At 51.9% G+C, this 22,173-nt stretch overlaps 1 protein-coding gene across 1 annotated transcript in view; it reads left to right on the top strand.

The window, feature by feature from the left end:
• LOC119951242 (latent-transforming growth factor beta-binding protein 2-like) overlaps nucleotides 1–22,173 on the top strand; it is a 677,784-nt gene that overhangs the window by 247,596 nt on the left and 408,015 nt on the right. Inside the window, exon 7 of the mRNA XM_038774298.1 lies at nucleotides 1,667–1,929. Within this exon, the coding sequence (XP_038630226.1) occupies nucleotides 1,667–1,929 (263 nt within the window). The remainder of the gene's footprint in view (nucleotides 1–1,666; nucleotides 1,930–22,173) is intronic.

Here is a 22,173-nt window from a genome sequence, read left to right as displayed (position 1 = left end):
CTGCCTGTTCAGACAGCTCTCTGTTTAACCATCCGAAATGTGGAAAATTGCCCATGTATGTCCCGTAAACAAAAAGCAGGACAAATGCAACCCAGCCAATTACCATATTATCGGTCTACTCTCAATCATAAATAAAGTGATGGAAGGAGTCATCAACAGTGCGAACAAGTGGCAATTACTTAGCAATAACCTGGTCACTGATGCTCTTGTTTGGGTTCTGCCAGAGTCACTCAGCTCCTGGTCTCATTACAGCCTTGGTTCAAACATGGTCAAAAGAGCTGATTTCCAGAGGTGAGGTGAGAGTGACTGTCCTTAACATCAAGGCATCATTTGATCGTGTATAGCATCAATGAGCCCTAGCAAAACTGGAGTCACTGGGAATCGGGGAAAACTCTGCACCGGTTGGAGTCATACCAGCCCAAAGGAAGATGCTTGTGGTTGTGGAAGTCAGTCATCTGAGTCCCGGGATATCACTTCAGGAGTTCCTCAGGGAAATGTCCGAGGCCCAACCATCTTCAGCTACTCCATCAATGACCTTCCTTCCAACATAAGGCCAGATGTGGGCTGTTTGCTGAAGATTGCATAATGTTCATTCTCGATTCCTCAGACACTGAAGCAGTCCACAAATGCAGCAAGACCTGGACAATATCCAGGCTGGCAAGTGGCACATAAAATTTGCGGCACAGACGTTTCAGGTTATGACCAGCTCCAATAAGAAAATGAAAAATGAAATGAAAACCGCTTATTGTCACAAGTAGGCTTCAAATGAAGTTACTGTGAAAAGCCCCTAGTCGCCACATTCCGGCGCCTGTTCGGGGAGGCTGGTACGGGAATTGAACCGTGCTGCTGGCCTGCCTTGGACTGCTTTCAAAGCCAGCGATTTAGCATTGTGCTAAACCAGCCCCTGAGAGAGGATCACACCATCACCCTGTGACATTCAGTGGCATTACCATCACTGAATCCACCACTATCAACATCCTCTGGGTTACCATTGACCAGAAACTGAACTGAACTAGCCATATAAATACTGTGGCTACAAGAGCAGGTGAGAGACTAGAAATCCTGAGTGGAATAACACATCTCCTGACTCCCCAAAGCCTGTCCACCACATACAAGGCACAAGTCAGGAGTGCGATGGAACACTCCCCACTTCCCTGGAGAGTGCAGTTCCAACAACACTCAAAACATTTGACACCATCCAGGACAAAGCAATGTGCTTGACCCCTTCCACAAATATTCACTCCCTCCACCACAACGCACAGTAGTAGCAGCGTGTATCCTCTACAAGTTGCACTTCAGGAATTCACCAAGGCTCCTTAGGCAGTACCTTCCAAACCACTATCATCTAGAAGGACAAGAGCAGCAGACACATGGGAACACCACCACTTGCAAGTTCCTCTCCAAGTCACTAACCATCCTGACTTGGAAATAGATCACCCTTCCTTCATTGTCACTGGGTCAAATTCCTGGAACTCCTTCCCTAATTGCACAGTGGGTGTATCTGCACCACATGGATTTCAGTAGTTCAAAAGGCAGTTCACCACCAATTAGGGATGGGTAATAAATGCTAGCCTAGTCAGTGAAGTAATTATTGTAATTTCAGTGAAGAAAATATTACTGCTTGGAAAAAAATGACTCCTAAATCATTATTCCATCTTACCTACAGTTCTTATGCTCCCATCCCTGGTTAATATCCATGTAAACCACCCACCAGAGGCCACAGTACAGATTCATCAAGTGGCAAGAGTAAAGAATGCACCTGACGCCTCAACCACGAACAGCATAAAAATTTCTCAGGGCCAACAGTCAGCCCATTCAGTCCAGCAAAGATCACAGCTTAATGCTGATGGAAACATCAATGAGCAGCCACAGCCACAGCATAGGCCTATGAATGTTGGAAGATGCTTCCAAGAAACAGCTGATGGCCAGGTAGGGTATTATTTGCAATTTATGTAATTAAAAGGAAAGTAAGTAATAAGGAAAGTGAACTCATAATATCTTGCTCATGTATCACAGGAACTAATAGATAATTGAATCCCTCTATTTATTCTGCCAGTCAACTACGTCATAGTTGATCTGTGGCTTAATTCCATATACTTGCCTTTGTCCCATATCCCATAATATGTTTGTTTAATAGAAATCTATCATTCTTAGCTTCAAAATTAACAATTGACATTAACTGCTATTTGTGAAAGAGAGTTCCATACTTCTACCATTCATTGTGTGTAGAAGCGTTTCCAAATGTTGGTCCAACCTGATTAATTGGTGAAATACAGTAAAATCTTTATTATCTGTCAAGCATAACATTTCAGAGAAATAATAAAAGATTAGGTGAATGGAAAATGTATTTTAATTTAGGCAATTGTGACACTCAGGAAGCAGTGTATTACCAATACACACATTTATCAATATAATCAAAGCAAAATACTGTGGATGCTGGAAATCTGAAATAAAAGCAGAAAATATTGGGCAACAAGTGGATAGCACTGTGGCTTCACAGGGTCCCAGGTTCAATTCCCCACTGGGTCACTGTCTGTGCGGAGTCTGCACGTTCTCCCCGTGTCTGCGTGGGATTCCTCTGGGTGCTCCAGTTTCCTCCCACAGTCCAAAGACATGCAGGTTAGGTGGATTGGCCATGATAAATTGCCCTTAGTGACCAAAAAGGTTAGGAGGGGTTATTGGATTATGGGGATAGGGTGGAAGGGGCTGGTTTAGCAGAGTGGACTAAACAGCTGGCTTGTAATGCAGAACAATGCCAGCAGCGCGGGTTTAATTCCCGTACCGGTCTCCCCAAACAGGCACTGAAATGTGGCAACTGGGGGCTTTTCACAGTAACTGCATTAAAGCCTACTTGTGACAATAAGTGATTATTATAGGGGCTGGTTTAGCACACTGGGCTAAATCACTGGCTTTAAAGCAGACCAAGGCAGGCCAGCAGTACGGTTCAATTCCCGTACCAGCCTCCCCGGACAGGCGCCGGAATGTGGCAACTAGGGGCTTTTCACAGTAACTTCATTGAAGCCTACTTGTGACAATAAGCGATTTTCATTTCATTTCATTCAAGTGAGGGCTTAAGTGGGTCGGTGCAGACTCGATGGACCAAATGGCCTCCTTCTGCACTGTATGTTCTATTTCTGCACTGTTTCTGCAAAAACTCAGCAGGGCGGGCAGCATATGTAATGAGAGAAACAGAGTTAATTCTCCGTTTGGGAGACTCTGTGCTAAAGTCTCCGGATTTGAGGCTATGTCCGGAGGATCCGTGGCATTTTACATGGGAAAAATCAGCGTTGCCCCAGCACCAATCCTCCGAGCAGTGAGGGGCTAGCATCCGCACCACATAAGACGCCCGGCCTCCATGAAATAAACAGCCGGAGAATTGCCTGGTCCAGTGCCACGCATGCCCACGGCAACCACCTGCAGCGGTTACACTGTACAACATGGCGCTGGCTGTGTGTGGACCCGACCTGCCAGATAGTGCCCCACTGGACTCCCTCCACCAGTCCTCCCAACCCTCGCAAAAGCCCCCTCCCAGTCGGCAGCACGACTCCCACCCGGGCAAGTGTTACAGCTCAAAGGTTTTCACTTTCCCTATCTGGACTGCTCTCTAGCTTCCAGACAGTGGATTCTTTTGTAGCGGATGGGTATGTTGGGGCTTGGACTTTAGACAAGGGGTGGTCCCATTGTTAGAGGACCTCTGTGGGGGGTTCCTTTAGTTAGTGGGTCTCTGTGGGGGTCACCTTTAGTTACGGGCAGGCAGGTAGTGCATTGTGGGGGGGGGGCATTCGGATCACCCACTGTGAGACTCACCATGTCATGCTCATGTTTGGTGAGAGCTGGAGTCATTAAGATCCATTTGCATTTATTTACATCTTGGCGTGCAGGTGTGAACCTTGATCCTGCCGCAATCGAAGGTTAGAGCATCGGGTTCGGCTCGGCGTTCGCCGACTCCTGATATCAATTCCGATTTTTTGGTTCTCAGTCACATTGGGGACCCTGCTACCACTGGTAGGCGGCGGGAATCTAGGCCAATGATTTGATACCCCTTCAGAGTCAATACATATGTTTATCATCGTACATTACCAGAGTTGGGAGTATTGGACTTACGAGATATTTTTAGACAACGAGCAGGATTTTTACAGCTCCCGAGCCACTTGTTTCTCGGTAGTGCACCATTCATTGGTGACGGGATTCTCTATTCTCGCCAGTTGTTAATGGAATTTGCCATTGAAGTCACCCCACGCCACCATAACTCGCAGGCATGGGTGCGCCCCCGGCGGGAAAAGTGAATCGCAATTACCAGAGAATTCTGGCCAACCTTCCAGAAAAAAAAAATCCCTTTTCTCGCACATATATGGTGTGCTTGGACAGAATCCTTTATTTTATTGCCTAAATCCTGAGATCTTGGTGCTGAGACTTTTCAGATCTTGTAAGTTTCCTCAAGTTCTACCTTTAATTCCTTCTGCACAATTTGCCCTGTGGCTGAAAGTAATTATTTGTGATGTTTCCTTGATAGTTTTGGTTTCCTACTGAAAGTGAGTTTGGAAGAACCCCCATAGTAGTTCCAGATAAATAGCATTATAATAGCGTCAATTGTAATTGGGTGAGAATCTGTATAGGAAAGTATTCAAGAATATTAAGTCGTGGACGCTTTGGTGGCAATATTTGGGGTTTCAGAGAAGCTGGAGCTTATGGAGAGGAGGAAGGCTGATATTGTGGCCTTCGCCTCTCTGACTGCAAGGCAGCGAGTTTTGCTAGAGTGGCCGTCGGCATCGCCACCGGGGGTACCGAAGTGGTTGGGTGACCATTTTAAATATTAAATAGAGAAATAAAATGGGGTATGAATAGACAACCCCAGCTGAAGTGTTCTATAGATTAAGTGGCTTTCCCCATGTAGAACTTTTCAACTTTTGTGCTACCTCCACCTTCCCTCCCTTCTCAATTCTCCTTCTTTCTCTTCCAGCCTTGCTCCTGTTCCCTTCTTCCTCATCTTTCTTTCACTATCTCCCCTTACCTCTCATCCTCTCCTCTTTGAGCCCTTACTCTTCCTCTCCTCTTTCTGTTGTTCCTTCACTCTGTTCCCTCCTCTACTTTGTCCTTTACTCCATAATTTTTATTGTGGAATTTTAGAAACGTGATAGGCTATGTTATTATTGTTGTAGGCTGCTCCATGCAGGCAATGCACAATGCTCAAATGATAAAGACTTCATACAACCTATAGGGTGTTGCAAGGCACTAGCACATTGACGAAGGTTTTATGAATGACATATGCAAGTTTTGAATCATCATGTATAAAGTAGTACACTTCAGTATAGTTTAATATGTTATTTGATCTATGTTTTGCTGTTATTGTCAGTAATAAGTAGAAACTTTAAAAGCACGATTATCCCTTTCAATTTGTTCCTGGTAGAGATGTGATGATGAATGGTAGGCTCCCATTGGCAACCGATATAATTTAAACAAAACATTTTATAATGTGATGCAGCAGTTGCTGATTGTTGTATTATGCTGCCATCATTTAGCACCATGCTCTCTTATGGTGCTCTCATTTGTAGTGCCTCAATGGTGATATGTTGAGACTTGTATGTTTAAATATGAACCATTTGTTAATCTTCAATGATTTACCGGTCTCAGTTAATGTCATGCATGGTGCTACTTCCCCATGCAGGTTGCTTCTAGAGTATTCCGTCTATTGCCATATAACATTATAAATCACCCGTGGGCAGTGTTATTCACCAGTCCCATGTTAACCCTTGCACAGCCATTTACCTTCATTACAATGGAATGCAGGCATATAAATACATTAAACCCCTTTTCATAAAAAATCTTTCCTCCCTTCTGATGGAATACAATCTTTCAATTCACCTCAATCTCTGACTTTATAAATTCAGATGGTCTTGAGGCTTCCAAATCTCACTGTGTCACATTTGGGGGAATGGTAGGCGTAATCTGTATTTCCGATACTGGACGGCATGATAGCACAGTTCTTGTTTGATTAAAGTGTCTGGGAAGACTGATGAATCACACCTGGAGGGAAGGATTTTGTGCTCATCCTAGCCAAATTCAGCACAAAAGTTATGTCAGGTGAACTGCATAATACACTTTGGAGTTTCTGAACCCTGGCCCGTAACACAATGAATAATCAATGGGGAGGGATGTCCCAATGGGGTGACTTTCTAATATTACATTAATATATTTAAATGAGGTTCCTGACCTTCTGTGGCGGGAAACCCATTACGTCACTGGCGAGGGTGTGGAAAATCAGGAATCGTGATCCCACTGACGAAAATCAGATTTTCCGATTCTTGCCATACTTTGCACCCATGTTGCTGATCTTGCTGGTGGCTCATGCGGGCTGAAAAACGCTCCCAGTATATAAGTTGACTCCCTCTGTACTTTTCAGTAATGACATGCTGTAATAGTCAGCCTCAACTTTTGACTTGATAAATGCATATTTTACTTACCAGTACCTTCTAACTGAGCACAAGGGATTAAGCCAAAGATGTGCGGGTTAGGTGGATTGGCCATGCTAAATTGCCCGTAGTGTCCTAAAAAGTAAGGTTAGGGGGGGGGGGGTTGTTGGGTTACGGGTATAGGGTGGATACGTGGGTTTGAGTAGGGTGATCATTGCTCGGCACAACATCGAGGGCCGAAGGGCCTGTTCTGTGCTGTACTGTTCTATGTTCTAAGCAGGATATATGTGCTATGTTGCAAAAATGTACAGGAATTTAAGACAGAGCCACTCTTTGTGTTGGATGCTGACAACATTTCAAAATTATGAACGTCATAGCCACACTGGCAGTTCACTTTTCGACATGCCTTTAAATCGACCTCCCATTTTTGGGAAGATTTTTCAAGGCTTCAAAGGTCAATTCATACACTGACATCCGCAATACATCGATGTGTTCAGCTGTAATGCGCTTAACTTTCAAGGAATCATCAGAAATCACCAAACTTTTGCAAAATTTTTACAAAAGTTAATACTTTTGAAAACACAAAAGTTCATTTTATTAGTTCTATTGGACATATGGGGCCCGATTCTCTGAGGCCGCGCCGGAGCGACCTCGCCGTCATGAACTCCGTCGAGTTTCACGACGGCACGAAACGGCCCCGATCGCGACCGATTCTGGCTGCGGAAATGGGCTAGCATCGGGGCCACGAGGAACACGGGGGAGCGTGTTGTGAAACGGGCGTCGTCAGCGCGCGACGCCCGAATGACACCACGCCGCGTCTTAAAAGGCGCGATTCGCGCAAGGAAGGATCCGGAGAAAAAGAGGGAGGGAGATGACTGCACCACGGAGGGCAGCCCCGAGGTTCCGTGATACGGACCTGGAGACCCTCCTCGATGAGGTGGAGCAGCGCAGGGGCATCCTCTGCCCAGGACGAGGGCATCGCCACCCATCTAGCGCAGTGCGACGGGCCTGGTGTGAGGTGGGCACGGCAGTGAGTGCTGTGGGGCAGACCCCTCGGTCCGGGGAGCAGTGTCGAAAGAAGCTCCACGACCTCACCAGCGCTGCCAGGGTAAGTGCCACGAGGGGGAGGGGGGCGACAGTGAGTGGAAGGGGGTGAACAACGTTGTAACAGGCCCACATGAGCGCTGCGACCCCCTGGAGAGATGCCATGGTGTGGCTCCAATGTTCCCCCACCCAGCATTAATGTAGCCTATATCTGAACGCCCTGATGATACCCGCCTAATTGTGATGCTCTATCCATGCCCCACCCCCTCAACAGGACAAGACTGCTCACAACAACCAGGAGCGTAATAGAACCGAAGGGGGTTCGCCCGTGCTGCACCCCAAACTCTGCCCACTGGACCACCCATCCTCTCTCCCCTCACACTCTGTCCACTGGACCACCCATCCTCTGTCCCCTCACGCTCTGCCCACTGGACCATCCATCCTCTCTCCCATCACACTCTGCCCACTGGACCACCCATCCTCTCTCCCATCACACTCTGCCCACTGGACCACCGTACACCCGGCCGAGCATGTCTAACGAACCCCGTATCATTCTGTTCCCCAGGGCCAGCCGACGAACGTCCAGGGCCGTCTTGTGCCACACAGAGCCGAACATCCGCAACGACACCCGCACCAAGGGTCGCACACCAGAGGGTGGCAGGAGGTCGGCCAGGAGGGCCGTCCTCTAAATCCGGGACTCTGGAGGGGGGTGTACAGAGGATGGACAGTGACGACTATCATGGCTGTGCATTGCCCGAAGGTCGGGCTGCGAGACAACACAGTGACGGGGACAGGACGGGGTCTGTGGACCTAGACGCACAGAGGACGGCCACGCAGTCAATGGACTCACCCGCTGCGGAACCCGCATGCACCCTGCGCCGGGCCATGTGTTGGACCAGGACATAACGGACGTACTGATGGACAAGGACCTAGAGCTTGCGGCACTGCTGTCTCCCACACCATCCCAGAGACACTCACCTCGGTTGGGCAAATAAGCATCCAGCTCCGCCCAGACGGTTCCCGGGTTTCTGGATTTACTCGACCCACCCAGACACCCGATGCATTTGGAAACCCAGGGACACAATGACGGGATGAGGGCCATCTTCCAGCAGCTGCAGACGCAGTTGGAGGAGTCCATCCGCGTCCAGGAGCAGGGAGTGGTACCGCTCATCGCAGCCACCCAGGCCGACACCGCACGGGTGGCGTCTGCGGTTGAGGCAATGGGTGAAACGGTTTCGGCCATGGGTCAGGTTCTGCAAGGCGTTAGGCTTCATGTGCACGCATCATCCATGGCCCAGGATAGGGCTGTCCTCTAACAGGCAGCAATGCGCCAGAGCCAAAACAACATTGCCGGCGCGCTACGGGCCCTGGCCGAGTCTCACCGGGTCATGGCCCAGTCCCAGCAGGCCATAGCACAGTCCCAGCAGTCAGTCGCGGAGAGCATCGACCGCCTGACGCACGTGCTGGATGGCGTCGCGCACTCACAGGTCGAGGTCAATAGTCCCTGGACTCCGTCTCTGCGAACATTCGGACCCTGGTCGATACCGTTTCAGGCCTCCTGGCAGCGCCAGGTGTCGGCGGGGCAACGGGGCACATTCCGATCGCACCTCCGTCCCACAGTGAGGCCCGGGGTCGACCGGGCTCCCCGAGGGAGGAGGAGGTTCTGGGGCCCGTCCCATTAACTCCATCACGGGGCATCCCTGAACGCTCGGCCTCCCCCGTCCCGTCCCTGGCGCATCCGGTGGGTAGTGGGCAGAGCAGGGTGGCACCACGTCATCCAACACGGCCGCCGAGCAGCCTGGCCCATCAAGGCCGGGTCGCCTCAGGAAACAAGTGCCGACGGGGAGCCATGTCGCGGGGCGTGATTCTCAGCAGTCCGCCTCCACTCCCGCTGTACCATCTGGGGATTCACCTCGAAGTAGTGGTAGGCAAGGAAGTTGAACACATAGTACGTTGGCACGGGTGCAGGGCACAGTTTAGTTGAAGGGGCTAGGGCATCTGTATATAACCTTCACTATTAACTCACTGTCACACCTAACTTGTAAGACTCTGTGCTATCTCCGGTGCCACGGGGCTCCTGATGGTGACCGAGTGTCGCTGGGATTGACGAGCGGTTAAACATCAGTGCCAGATGTGCAGTCCCTTTTCCCCACCCCCCTCCCACAGTCGGACACCGTAGTCCTCGGCACTCCGATGCCAACTACCCCACACGGGCACGTGATGGAGTGTCCTTGATGAACGCAGCGACCACCAAGATGGATGGTTCAGCTATTGCCATGAGTCAGACTTTGTCTAATGATTCTGAGCTCACAGCTCATCGCAAATCGGCAGTCATCATTCAACATAGTAAGAAGTCTTACAACACCAGGTTAAAGTCCAACAGGTTTGTTTCAAACACGAGCTTTCGGAGCACGGCTCCTTCTTCAGGTGAATGGAAAGGCTTGTTCCATTCACCTGAAGAAGGAGCCGTGCTCCGAAAGCTCGTGTTTGAAACAAACCTGTTGGACTTTAACCTGGTGTTGTAAGACTTCTTACTGTGCTCACCCCAGTCCAACGCCGGCATCTCCACATCATGGCGATCATTCAACATGGCACTGATCACACCCGCTGACACATTCGTCAATGTAGTGCTATACCGTAGTGCCGCAGTGGTAAGGTGATGCCGAATTGGAGCAGTGTACGCGGAGCGGGGATGCGGCGGGGAGGGGGGGGGGGTGATGGGGGTTGTGAGCTGTCCGTGTGCACGACTGACGATGCAAGTGGTACTGTTCAGCGATCCCCTCCCACGCGATGCGTGAACCTTGTGGACACCAATGCGTTGCATGCCCGCTGTCCTCGACGGTGCCGTCGTGCAGCCTCCTGGGCATTACCAGCACCCGGGTCGTGTCTGTGTTGTGCGCCCCACGCCCAACCCTGCTGCACCTCCTCCTGCTGCACCTCCTCCTGCTGCACCTCCTCCTGCTGCACCTCCTCCTGCTGCACCTCCTCCTGCTGCACCTCCTCCTCCTCCTCCGACTCCGACTCCGACTCCGACTCCTCCTCCTCCGACTCCTCCTCCTCCGACTCCTCCTCCTCCGACTCCTCCTCCTCCGACTCCTCCTCCTCCTCCTCCTCCTCCTCCGACTCCTCCTCCTCCTCCTCCTCCGACTCCTCCGACTCCTCCGACTCCTCCGACTCCTCTGACTCCGACTCCTCCGACTCCTCCGACTCCTCCGACTCCGACTCCTCCGACTCCGACTCCTCCGACTCCGACTCCTCCTCCGACTCCTCCTCCGACTCCTCCTCCGACTCCGACTCCTCCGACTCCTCCGACTCCGACTCCTCCGACTCCGACTCCTCCGACTCCTCCTCCGACTCCTCCTCCGACTCCTCCTCTGACTCCTCCGACTCCGACTCCTCCGGCTCCTCCGACTCCGACTCCGACTCCTCCGACGACTCCGACTCCTCCGACTCCTCCGACTCCGACTCCTCCGACTCCGACTCCTCCGCCTCCTCCGACTCCGACTCCTCCAACTCCGACTCCTCCGCCTCCTCCGACTCCGACTCCTCCAACTCCGACTCCAACTCCTCCGACTCCTCCGACTCCGACTCCTCCGACTCCTCCTCTGACTCCTCCTCCGACTCCGACTCCTCCGACTCCGACTCCTCCGACTCCGACTCCGACTCCTCCGACTCCTCCGACTCCTCCGACTCCTCCGACTCCTCCGACTCCTCCGACTCCGACTCCTCCGACTCCGACTCCTCCGACTCCTCCTCCTCCTCCTCCTCCTCCGACTCCTTCTCCTCCTCCTCCGACTCTTCCTCCTCCTCCTCCTCTGACCCCTCCTCCTCTGACTCCTCCTCCTCCTCCTCTGACTCCTCCTCCTCTGACTCCTTCTCCTACTCCTCTGACTCCTCCTCCTCTGACTCCTTCTCCTACTCCTCTGACTCCTCCTCCTACTCCTCTGACTCCTCCTCCTACTCCTCTGACTCCTCCTCCTACTCCTCTGACTCCTCCTCCTACTCCTCTGACTCCTCCTCCTACTCCTCTGACTCCTCCTCCTACTCCTCTGACTCCTCCTCCTACTCTTCTGACTCCTCCTCCTACTCCTCTGACTCCTCCTCCTACTCCTCTGACTCCTCCTCCTCCTCCTCTGACTCCTCCTCCTCCTCCTCTGACACCTCCGACTCCGACTCCTCCGACTCCGACTCCGACTCCTCCGACTCCGACTCCGACTCCTCCGACTCCTCCGACTCCGACTCCTCTGACTCCGACTCCTCCGACTCCTCCTCCTCCTCCGACTCCTCCTACTCCTCCGACTCCTCCTCCTCCTCCTCCGACTCCTTCTCCTCCTCCTCCGACTCTTCCTCCTCCTCCTCCGACTCTTCCTCCTCCTCCTCCGACTCTTCCTCCTCCTCCTCCTCTGACCCCTCCTCCTCCTCTGACTCCTCCTCCTCCTCCTCTGACTCCTCCTCCTCCTCCTCTGACTCCTCCTCCTCTGACTCCTTCTCCTACTCCTCTGACTCCTCCTCCTACTCCTCTGACTCCTCCTCCTACTCCTCTGACTCCTCCTCCTACTCCTCTGACTCCTTCTCCTACTCCTCTGACTCCTCCTCCTACTCCTCTGACTCCTCCTCCTACTCCTCTGACTCCTCCTCTGACTCCTCTGACTCCTCCTCCGACTCCGACTCCGACTCCGACTCCGACTCCGACGCCGACTCCTCCTCCGACTCCTCCTCCGACTCCTCCTCCGACTCCTCCTCCGACTCCTCCTCCGACTCCTCCTCCGACTCCTCCGACTCCGACTCTTCCTCCGGCTCCGACTCCGACTCCTCCGACTCCGACTCCTCCGACTCCGACTCCTCCTCCGACTCCTCCTCCGACTCCTCCTCCGACTCCTCCTCCGACTCTGACTCTGACTCTGACTCTGACTCTGACTCTGACTCTGACTCTGACTCTGACTCTGACTCCGACTCCGACTCCTCCGACTCCGACTCCTCCGACTCCTCATCCTCCGACTCCTCCTCCGACTCCGACTCTGACTCCGACTCCTCCGACTCCGACTCCTCCGACTCCTCATCCTCCTCCTCCGACTCCTCCTCCTCCTCCGACTCCTCCTCCTCTGACTCCTCCTCTTCCTCTGACTCCTCCTCCTCTGACTCCTCCTCCTCCTCTGACTCCTCCTCCTCCTCTGACTCCTCCTCCTCCTCCTCCTCCTCCTCCTCCTCTGACTCCTCCTCCTCTGACTCCTCCTCCTACTCCTCTGACTCCTCCTCCTACTCCTCTGACTCCTCCTCCTACTCCTCTGACTCCTCCTCCTACTCCTCTGACTCCTCCTCCTACTCCTCTGACTCCTCCTCCTACTCCTCTGACTCCTCCACCAGGGCATCTCCCCTCTGCATAGCAATGTTGTGCAGCGCATAGCATACCACAACTATGTGACCGACCCTATCGGGCCGGTACTACAGGGCCTCTCCGGAGCGGTCCAGGCATCTGAATCTCATCTTCAGCAGGCCAAAGCACAGCTCCACCACACCCCTGGTTGCTGCATGGGCCTCGTTGTATAGGGTCTCCCGCGTTGGTCTGAGGCCTCCGTATCAGCGTCATCAACCATGACCTCAACGGATAACCCCTGTTGCCCAGCAACTAGCCCCACAGCTGAGGGGGGGGGGGGTTTGGACCATCGGTATCCCGGCCACCTCGGCGAATCCACGGGCTCGTGCTTCCTGATGTGCTCGGTCCTCGGGGAATGTAATGTAACGGTCCGCGATGGCGAACAAGGCGTCGGTCACGTCCCGGATGCACCTGTGGACCGATGCCTGTGATATCCCAGATAGGTCCCCGGTCAGAGCCTGGAAGGAACCGGTAGCGTAGAAGTTTAGGGCCACCGTCACCTTGACGGATACCGTTATAGCGTGTCCTCCTCCCGTTCCATGTGGGGCGAGGTGCGCCACGAGGTGGCAGATATGTGCGACCGTCTCCCTGCTGAACGGTAGTCTCCTCCTGCACGTGAGGTCCAGTAGGACCATTCTACATTCGGTCACGGTACACCCTAGGCTTTGATGGCTGCCTGTGGCGCCCTGGCTCCACAATCAGTGGCTCCTCCTCCTCCCACCCCCCCATCCACTTCGACATCATTGCCTACATCCTGTCCCTTCCTCAGCGTTTTGGGGGTCAATGTTCCCCTCGGCATCTCCCTGGACATACCGGCCATGAGTGCCTGCGGCCTACGCGGCGATGACGGGCCACTCCGCGGCCATCCCCTCTGTTCCCCCTCCCACCTCCACTCCCTCCCTCCTCCCACCTCCACTCCCTCCCTCTCCCCCCTCCCAACTCCACCCGCTCCCTCCTCCCACCTCCCCTCCCTCCCGTTGGCCGCAGTATTCTCGGGGAAGCCTTCCCCAGTCTGCAGAGACTCCGGGACAGTCCGCTCACCTCCTCAGCGCTCAGCGTAAGCCAGCACGACTGGCTCACAACTAAAAAAAGCAGGTGTGAACGGCAACAGCGTGAACTGGGGTCACGCCGTCGGGACTTCAGCCCATCCGGGCCGGAGAATAGCGGGGGTACCGGAGGACCGCCATTTTGGGCGTCTCGGGCGATTCTCTGGCTTGTGCCGCGCAGACCCCGACAGGACCGATTTCGCCTGTTGGGAGAATCGCGGGAGCGCGTCGGACCGGCGTCGCGTGAAAAACTGGCGCGGCCCGCGATTCTCCCAACCGGCGCGGCCTCGGAGAATCACGCCCACGGTTCTGCCAGCTATGTAATCTGTTGTCCATAAGCACACATTTATTTTATCTTGTAGGATCACATCGTCATTATAGATGTGTCCTGTTCATACTAAGTTAATGCATTATGAAAATGTGACATTTAAATCACATTTCCAAAATTGCCAACTTTTGCAACATTGGTGTATGGTACAGATTTGGTGATTTAAGTTTTAGGACTCTATTCCATTAAATTGCAATGATCCTTCCAAATCTTCCCTTCCACGAACTGACTCATGAATGGAATCCATAATTTTTTCAATATCCCACTACTAATAGAATAGAGTGAATTTCTCACAAAAAGCCTATAATGAGGGTTAAAGGACCAAAAACATCAATTAGTTTGCTTTAACCCATTTTAAGATGAAACACTGCTCAATGTGGTGATACAAATGGACGGGTAGTGCACTACCAGTTTCTGCTAATTTAGTTCCCATTTAAAGCTGCCTCCTGTTTCAGCAGAATACACGAGTAAAGAAAGATGGATTTACCTTCTAAGTGCCAAGGTTTATAACCTGTACCCATAAGAATTAATAGTTGTCAGGATGTAAGGATATGTTTATATGTGTTTAGATAGCAACAGGATCCCTTGTGGATGATCATGACATTCCACAAACATCTATTTTGCTCTGTTGTGCAGAGATGAAGGAGCATTTCAGTTTTAAACTTTGAGGACTGTGGAAACATTTTTGTGACTTGTCCAAAAATTAATTTAAATTGACAATTTCACATTGTTAACATTGTACATTTTATTGTTCTATTTCAAACTGCAGTATTTAGAAATACACAGTAATAAGAAATGCTGAAAGACAGAAATGTAGCAACGTACAAAATTAAACATTTTAGATTTCTGGTTGTCTGGAAAGAAACAAAGACTTGTATTTAAATAATGTATTTAGTGACCTCAGAATGTCTCAAAGTAGTTTTCAGCTAATAAAGCACTCTTGAAGTATAGACACTATTGTAGGAAATGCAAAAGCCAATTGGTGCAAATCAAGTTTGCAGATACCAAAATGACCAGATAATCTATGTCAAATAAAAACAGAAAGAGCAGGAAACATTTTGCAGAAAATGAAACCGATTAGGTAGTATCTCCGGAGAACAACAGTTAATGTTTTAGGTCGGTGACCTTTCATCAGATAGTCGTTTTTTTTTTAGATCTGAATCAAGGGATGGATGTTGGCCAGGATAATAGACAAAATTCCACTGCTCTTGTCGAAGTAGTACCATTGGATCTATTACATCCGCCTGAGAGGTTTAGTATCGCATCCAAAAGGTGCTACCATTGACAGTGCAGCCCTTCCAGAGAACAGTTAAGAAACAAAATAAAGACACTGAGCCAAATTAGGATCGATGGCCAAAAGCTTCGAGAAAGAGGTGGACTTAAGGGGGTGGATTTTATGCAGGTAGGAGGAGTTGATGAGGAGTAGTATTCTTTGCCTACAACCCCTCCTTCCCAGTAGAAATGTTGATCTTCAGCATGTTGACTTTGAAGCGGCCTGCCTTGAAGCGATAATTCACAGGACCTGGCCTTATCAAGGTGAGAGTGGGACTACCACACCTCAGACATATAGGGCTGGATTCTCCTTTTCTGCGGCTAAGTGCCGACGCCGGCATTGGAACTGTGGCATTTTACGATGCCAAAATCGGCACCGAACCCTCACTAATTCCAGGACCGGTGAGGGCCTAGCAGCAGCGCCAGATAAAACTCACAGCTCTTGCGCTAAAAATGGCGTGAGAATGGTCAGGTCCGTGGCTGCGCATGTGCACGGCGACAACCTGCAGTGGTCACACCATACAACATGGCGCCGGTTGCGCGCGGACCCGACCTGCCAAATACTTTTTTTTTTTATAAATGTTTTTATTCAGTTTTCATATTTTATATTGAACAAATTACAAATTGTTAGGAGAGAAAAAGAACAAAAAAAAAACAACAAACAAACGCGCAAAAATTAACATACATATTTACAGGTAAGCATCTTCGTAGTAGTAACTGCGCCCGCCCCCCCCCCCCCCCCCCCCCCCCCTCAACATGTTTATTTAGTTTGGTTTTGGGCCTTAGCTAGCCATCGAACCCCCGTACCGAACCTGTAGCCCCCCCCCCCCTCCCGCTACCTTCCCCCGACTATTCTTCCTCTTGTACATTGGCCACAAATAGGTCCCGGAACAGTTGCATGAATGGCTCCCACGTTCTGTGGAAGCCGTCGTCCGACCCTCGGATGGCAAATTTGATTTTCTCCATTTGGAGAGATTCCGAGAGGTCGGACAGCCAGTCCGCAGCTCTGGGCGGTGCTGCTGACCGCCAGCCAAACAGGATTCTACGGCGGGCGATCAGGGAGGCAAAGGCAAGGGCATCCGCCCTCCTCCCCAGGAATAGATCTGGCTGTTCTGAAACCCCGAAGACCGCCACTATCGGGCATGGCTCCACCCTCACTCCCACCACTTTGGACATAACCTCGAAGAAGGCTGTCCAGTACTCCACGAGTCTGGGGCAAGACCAGAACATGTGGGCGTGGTTGGCCGGGCCTCTTTGGCACCGTTCACATCTGTCTTCCACCTCCGGGAAGAACCTACTCATACGGGTTCTTGTTAAGTGGGCTCTATGTACCACTTTTAGTTGCGTCAGGCTGAGCCTTGCGCACGTGGAGGTGGAGTTGACCCTATGCAGTGCTTCGCTCCAGAGTCCCCACCCGATCTCCATCCCCAGGTCGTCCTCCCATTTCCTCCTTGTTGCGTCCAGTACGGTGTCGTCCCTATCTACCAGTCGGTCATACATGTCACTACAGTTCCCTTTCTCTAGGATACTTGCGTCCAGTAGGTCTTCCAGTAGTGTCTGTCGTGGCGGTTGTGGGTACGTCCTTGTCTCCTTTCGTAGGAAGTTTTTGAGCTGCAGGTACCGTAGCTCGTTCCCCCCAGCTAGCTGAAACTTCTCTGTCAGTTCGTCCAGTGTTGCGATCCTGTCGTCCGTGTATAGGTCCCTGACTGTCAGTGTCCCCCCGTCCTGCCTCCACCTTTTGAAGGTGGCGTCAGTCAGTGCTGGTGTGAACCTATGGTTGTTGCAGATGGGAGCCCTGTTCGACATTTTGGTCAGGCCAAGTTGCTGCCGCAGTTGGTTCCAGGATTGGAGGGTGGCTGTCACCACTGGGCTGCTGGAGTGTTTTTTGGGTGGGGATGGGAGTGCTGCCGTGGCGAGGGCCCGGAGGGAGGTTCCCATGCAGGAGGCCTCCTCCGCACGCACCCACTCAGCCTCTGGCTCCTGGATCCATCCCCTTACTCGCTCGGCTGTTGCTGCCCAGTGGTAGAGTTGTAGATTCGGGAGGGCTAGCCCTCCCCTGGTTTTTGTTTTTTGTAAGACCTTCTTTGGGATCCTAGCATTTTTACCCCCCCATACGAACGCCATGATGAGTTTGTCCAGCGCTTTGAAAAAGGCCTTGGGGATGTAGATCGGAATGGATCTAAACAGGAAGAGGAACCTGGGCAGTACGTTCATTTTGATCGTCTGAACTCTCCCCGCGAGGGAGAGCGGGAGTGTGTTCCATCTTTGCAGGTCCTTTTTAACTTCCTCCGTCAGGCTGGTGAGGTTCCATTTGTGGATCCCTTTCCAGTCATGGGCTATTTGGATCCCCAGGTAGCGGAATTTATGTCGGGCTTGATTGAACGGCAGCCCCTTTAGTGCTGCCCCCCCCCCCCCCCCCCTTGCGGGTGTACTGGGAAGATCTCACTTTTGCTCATGTTGAGTTTGTAGCCCGAAAAGGCTCCAAACTCTTTCAGGAGCGCGATGATTCCGTCCATGCTGCTTTGTGGGTCCGAGATATAGAGGAGCAGATCATCCGCATAGAGTGAGACTCTGTGCTCTCTACCTCCCCTTCGGATCCCCCTCCAATTTTTTGCTGCCCTGAGCGCGATTGCTAGCGGTTCAATTGCTAGTGCGAACAGCAGCGGGGACAGTGGGCATCCTTGTCTGGTGCCCCTGTGCAGCTGGAAGTATTGGGAGTTGGTATTGTGACCTGCCAAATACGGCCCCACAGCACAACCCCTGGCCACCCACCACCAGTCCCCCCAGCCATCACGGAAGCCCTCCTGGCCAGCATCATGGCTCCCGACCGACATTGGCGGCGCTGGACAGAGTCCAGCCGGGTTCCCGACCACTCAGACCACACGTCAACCGCGTGCTGGGGAATCCAGACCATCAGGGGCGGAGCATCGGGCTGGGCCTTCCAATGACGTGCCAACGCCATTCCAATGGCATGTGGCGATCGACACGATGACGCCATTTTGGAGGGGGTGGAGTATGGCTGACCGACGTCAAACCTGCAGCGCCGCCGATTTGGGCTTGAAGGGATTCTCCGCCCGATTGCTGAATACGATATCGGCGTCGGGCAATGGAGAATCCGCCCACGCTGTCCCGCCCTCGAGAACCACTGGCCAATAATCCCAACAGTGCTAGAATTCAGCAGTGATTGCTGCTGGAACTACCAACAGTCCTGAGAATAAGGGAAGATGGATACCGGTTAGCAAGATAAGATTGAGGTTATTGGTCAGAGAGGGATTGAGGAGGTTGGGGGGGTGGTAATTTGGGTGTTAGAGGACGAGGGAGAGACATAAAGTGAGGAGTGTCTCCAACGGGCACGAGGGAACCCCCCCCCCCCCAAACAGAATTAACCCCCCCTACATCCCACTCTTTAGCCGAGCTGTTAAAGTTGCAGACTGGCCACATTCCTTCTGCCTTTCCACACGGAGGTGGAATGGGGTCCTTTTTGTTCAAATGTATTTTATTCAAAACAAATGGTTACAAACCATAAACAGTCTGAGGAACATATTGCCCAACACAGTTATACAATTTGTCCAAATTTTTTCCCATTTTCACCTACCCCTCTCACCCCCCCCCCCCCGTGACAAACAACTCCTTTAACATGGCCACGAACATCCCCCACCTTGCCTCAAAGCCCTCCGCTGAACCCCTCAATTCATATATGATTTTTTTCCAGGTGGAGAAAGTCATATAAGTCTCCCAGCCAGGCCGTCACCCCCGGGCAACCAGAGAGGCAAAGGCCGCAACATCAGCCTTCCTCCCCTCCATCAGCTCCGGCTTCTCTGATATCCCAAATATCGCCATCAAAGGGTCCGACACAACCTCCTCCCCCACAATCCTCATTAGTGCCGCAGCCACTCTTGCCCAGAATGTTTCTAGCTTCTCGCAGCCCCTGAGCATATGCACGTGGTTTGCTGGTCCCCACCCACACTTCTTGCACATATCTGCCACACCCTGGAAGAACTCACTCATTCTTGCCGGAGTCATATGCACCCTATGCACCACCTTAAATTGTATCCTCGCGCACGAGGAAGTCACGTTTACCCTCCGTAGCGCCTCATTCCACACTCCCCAGTTCATCTCCCCTCCCACTACTCCTTCCACTTCACCATAATCTTCACCACCTGCTCGTCTTCCTACTCTCCCAGCCACACAAATATGTCTCCGATCCTGCCGTCCCCTTCCATGTCCAGAAGCAGCAGTCGCTCCAGCAGCGCAAAATTCGGTAGCTTGGGGAACTCTTTCCAAACCTTTCGCATGAAGTCCCTTACCTGCAAGTATCTAAACTCATCTTCTCAGGAGCTCTACCCTCTTCTTCAGTTCCTCTATATTGTCAAACCTTTCTTCCAGGTAAAGATTCCTCATCTTAACCAACCCCACCTCTTTCTACCTCCTCTACATACCGTCTGTCCCCCTCCCGGCTCGAATCTGTGGTTTTTGCACAGCAGCATTAGCATCAACATCCCCTCTATCCTAAAGTGCCTCCTCAACTGGATCTAGACCTTCACTGTGGATGCACCACTGAGATCTCTGTGTATTTCCTTAGCACCAGTGGTCATGCTGCCTTCACCATAGCCCGCAGGCTGGACCCCTGACCGGATTCTCCCTCCATCCTAACCCATTCTGCCCCCTCTACTTTCCATCATCGCATTACCATCTCCCTGTTGTCCACCCAATAATAATGGAGCAGGTTCTGCCTCTGCTTCTGTAATGGGGTCCTCTTGACCTTTGGTACCTTCCCTTGGCCAGCTTGCGCACCCCAGACCACACCCCACAGTGCTCCCAGCCCCGAATAATGTCTCACCCTGCCCGCGGATCGGCCCTCCCCTGACTGTGATGGCGCTCAACTGAATCCACAGCCGCCACGCCGAGTTCCAAATGGGCGAGACCATAAGTGACCCACTCCATCGGGAACTCGGCCAGTCAGGGATGGAGCATCGGGGGGCGGGCCTTAGGCAACATCCTGAGGCTGTCGATATGTGGCACAACATACTCTCCAAGTTCGCCGCTTTGGAGTGGGGCAGTGCATCGCAAAAGCGGCGCCGTCCCCGGTTCTGTTGTGAACTTTGATTCTACGGCCAATCGCTGAACGTGATTGTGGCGTCAGCGACCGGAGAATCCAGCCCCTGGTTTCTTTCCACAGTCCAAAGATGTGTAGGTTAGGCGGATTGGCCATTTTAAATTGCCCAAATCGTGTCCAAAATGTTCGTGGGATTACTGGGTTACGGGGATAGGATGGAGACGTAGGCTTAAGTAGGGTGCTCTTTCCAAGGACCGGTGCAGATTCAATGGGCCGAATGGCTTCCTGCTGCACTGTAAATTTTATGGTACCCCTGTACAACTGAACTTAATGAATTGGTACAAACGCTCGCTGTGGCGACCCTGTACAAAAGCCCCAATCCATGAAATCAACTGGCCCAAAGTCAAACCGCCCCAGTACCTCAAGAAGGCACCCCCACTCCACCCGTTCAAAAGTTTTCTCCGCGTCCATAGAGACGATAGCCTCTGGCTTGGCCCCTAATGAGAGCGACAGCACCACATTCAGGGGTCTCCTTTGTTGGCCGATAATTGTCAGTCCTTAACAAACCCAGTCTGATCTTTGGAAATTACCCCCCGGCAGGCACCCCACCAAACGAGCTGCCAACAGCTTTGCATCAGCATTCAACAGAGAGATGGGCTGATATGACCCACACTCCATGGGATCTTTATCCTTCTTCAGGATTAAGGAAATGTATACCTGTTCCAATGTGGCCGGCAACACCCCCGGGCAAAGAATTGTTAAACATGTCCAACAGATAAAGTCCCATTTCTGTGCAAATGTTTTATAAAATCCCACTGGGAAACCTTCTGGGACCGGTGCCTTTCCGGCCTGCATAGAACAGATACATTTCATAACTTCCTCTAGCCCAAGGGGTGCCTCCAACTCCTGCCCTCTTTCCCTTTCCACCATCCGGAAAACGAATCTATCCAAGAACTGTACCAACATTGAGTCTTCCTCCTGACCTGTATAGCTCCCGGTAAAATGTCTCAAATACCCCGTTAACCTTTTCTGGATCAAAAACCAATCCTTCCCCCAGGTCCTTACCCTAAATTAACTCCCAAGAAGTCACCTGCCACCTCAACTGACCTGTATAGCTCCTGGTAAAATGTCTCAAATACCCCGTTATTCTTTTCTGGATCAGAAACCAATCCTTCCCCCAGGTCCTTACCGTAAATTAACTCCTAAGAAGTCGCCTGCCACCTCAGCTGATGAGCCAATAACTGACTGACCTTCTCCCCATACTCTTAAATCGTCCCTCTCACACGACAAAGCTGGCTAACTGCTTTCCCCATTGAGACCAACTCAACCTCCTTCTGGAGCTTCTTCCTCTTCGCCAACAGCTCTATGTTGGGGTAGCAGAGTATTGACGGTCCACCGCAAGAACAGACCACCAATTTCTGCCTCCTCACCCTTCCCGACCTGTCTCTGTGAGATTTAATCAAACTTAACTCCCCCCACCCCCTTCTAATAATGCCTTTAATGTCTCCCAGAACATGGAAGGTGAGACCTCCTCATTCTTATTAACTCCACATAGGTCCCAATAACGGATGCTATCCTCTCGCACACTCCCTTGTCTGCGAACAATGCCGTATCCAGCCACCACAGTGGTCACTGAGCGTAAA

Source organism: Scyliorhinus canicula, chromosome 2 (assembly GCF_902713615.1).
Source record: "Scyliorhinus canicula chromosome 2, sScyCan1.1, whole genome shotgun sequence".
NCBI classification, from domain to species: Eukaryota; Metazoa; Chordata; class Chondrichthyes; order Carcharhiniformes; family Scyliorhinidae; genus Scyliorhinus; species Scyliorhinus canicula.
This window is presented reverse-complemented; position numbering and strand designations above follow the sequence as displayed.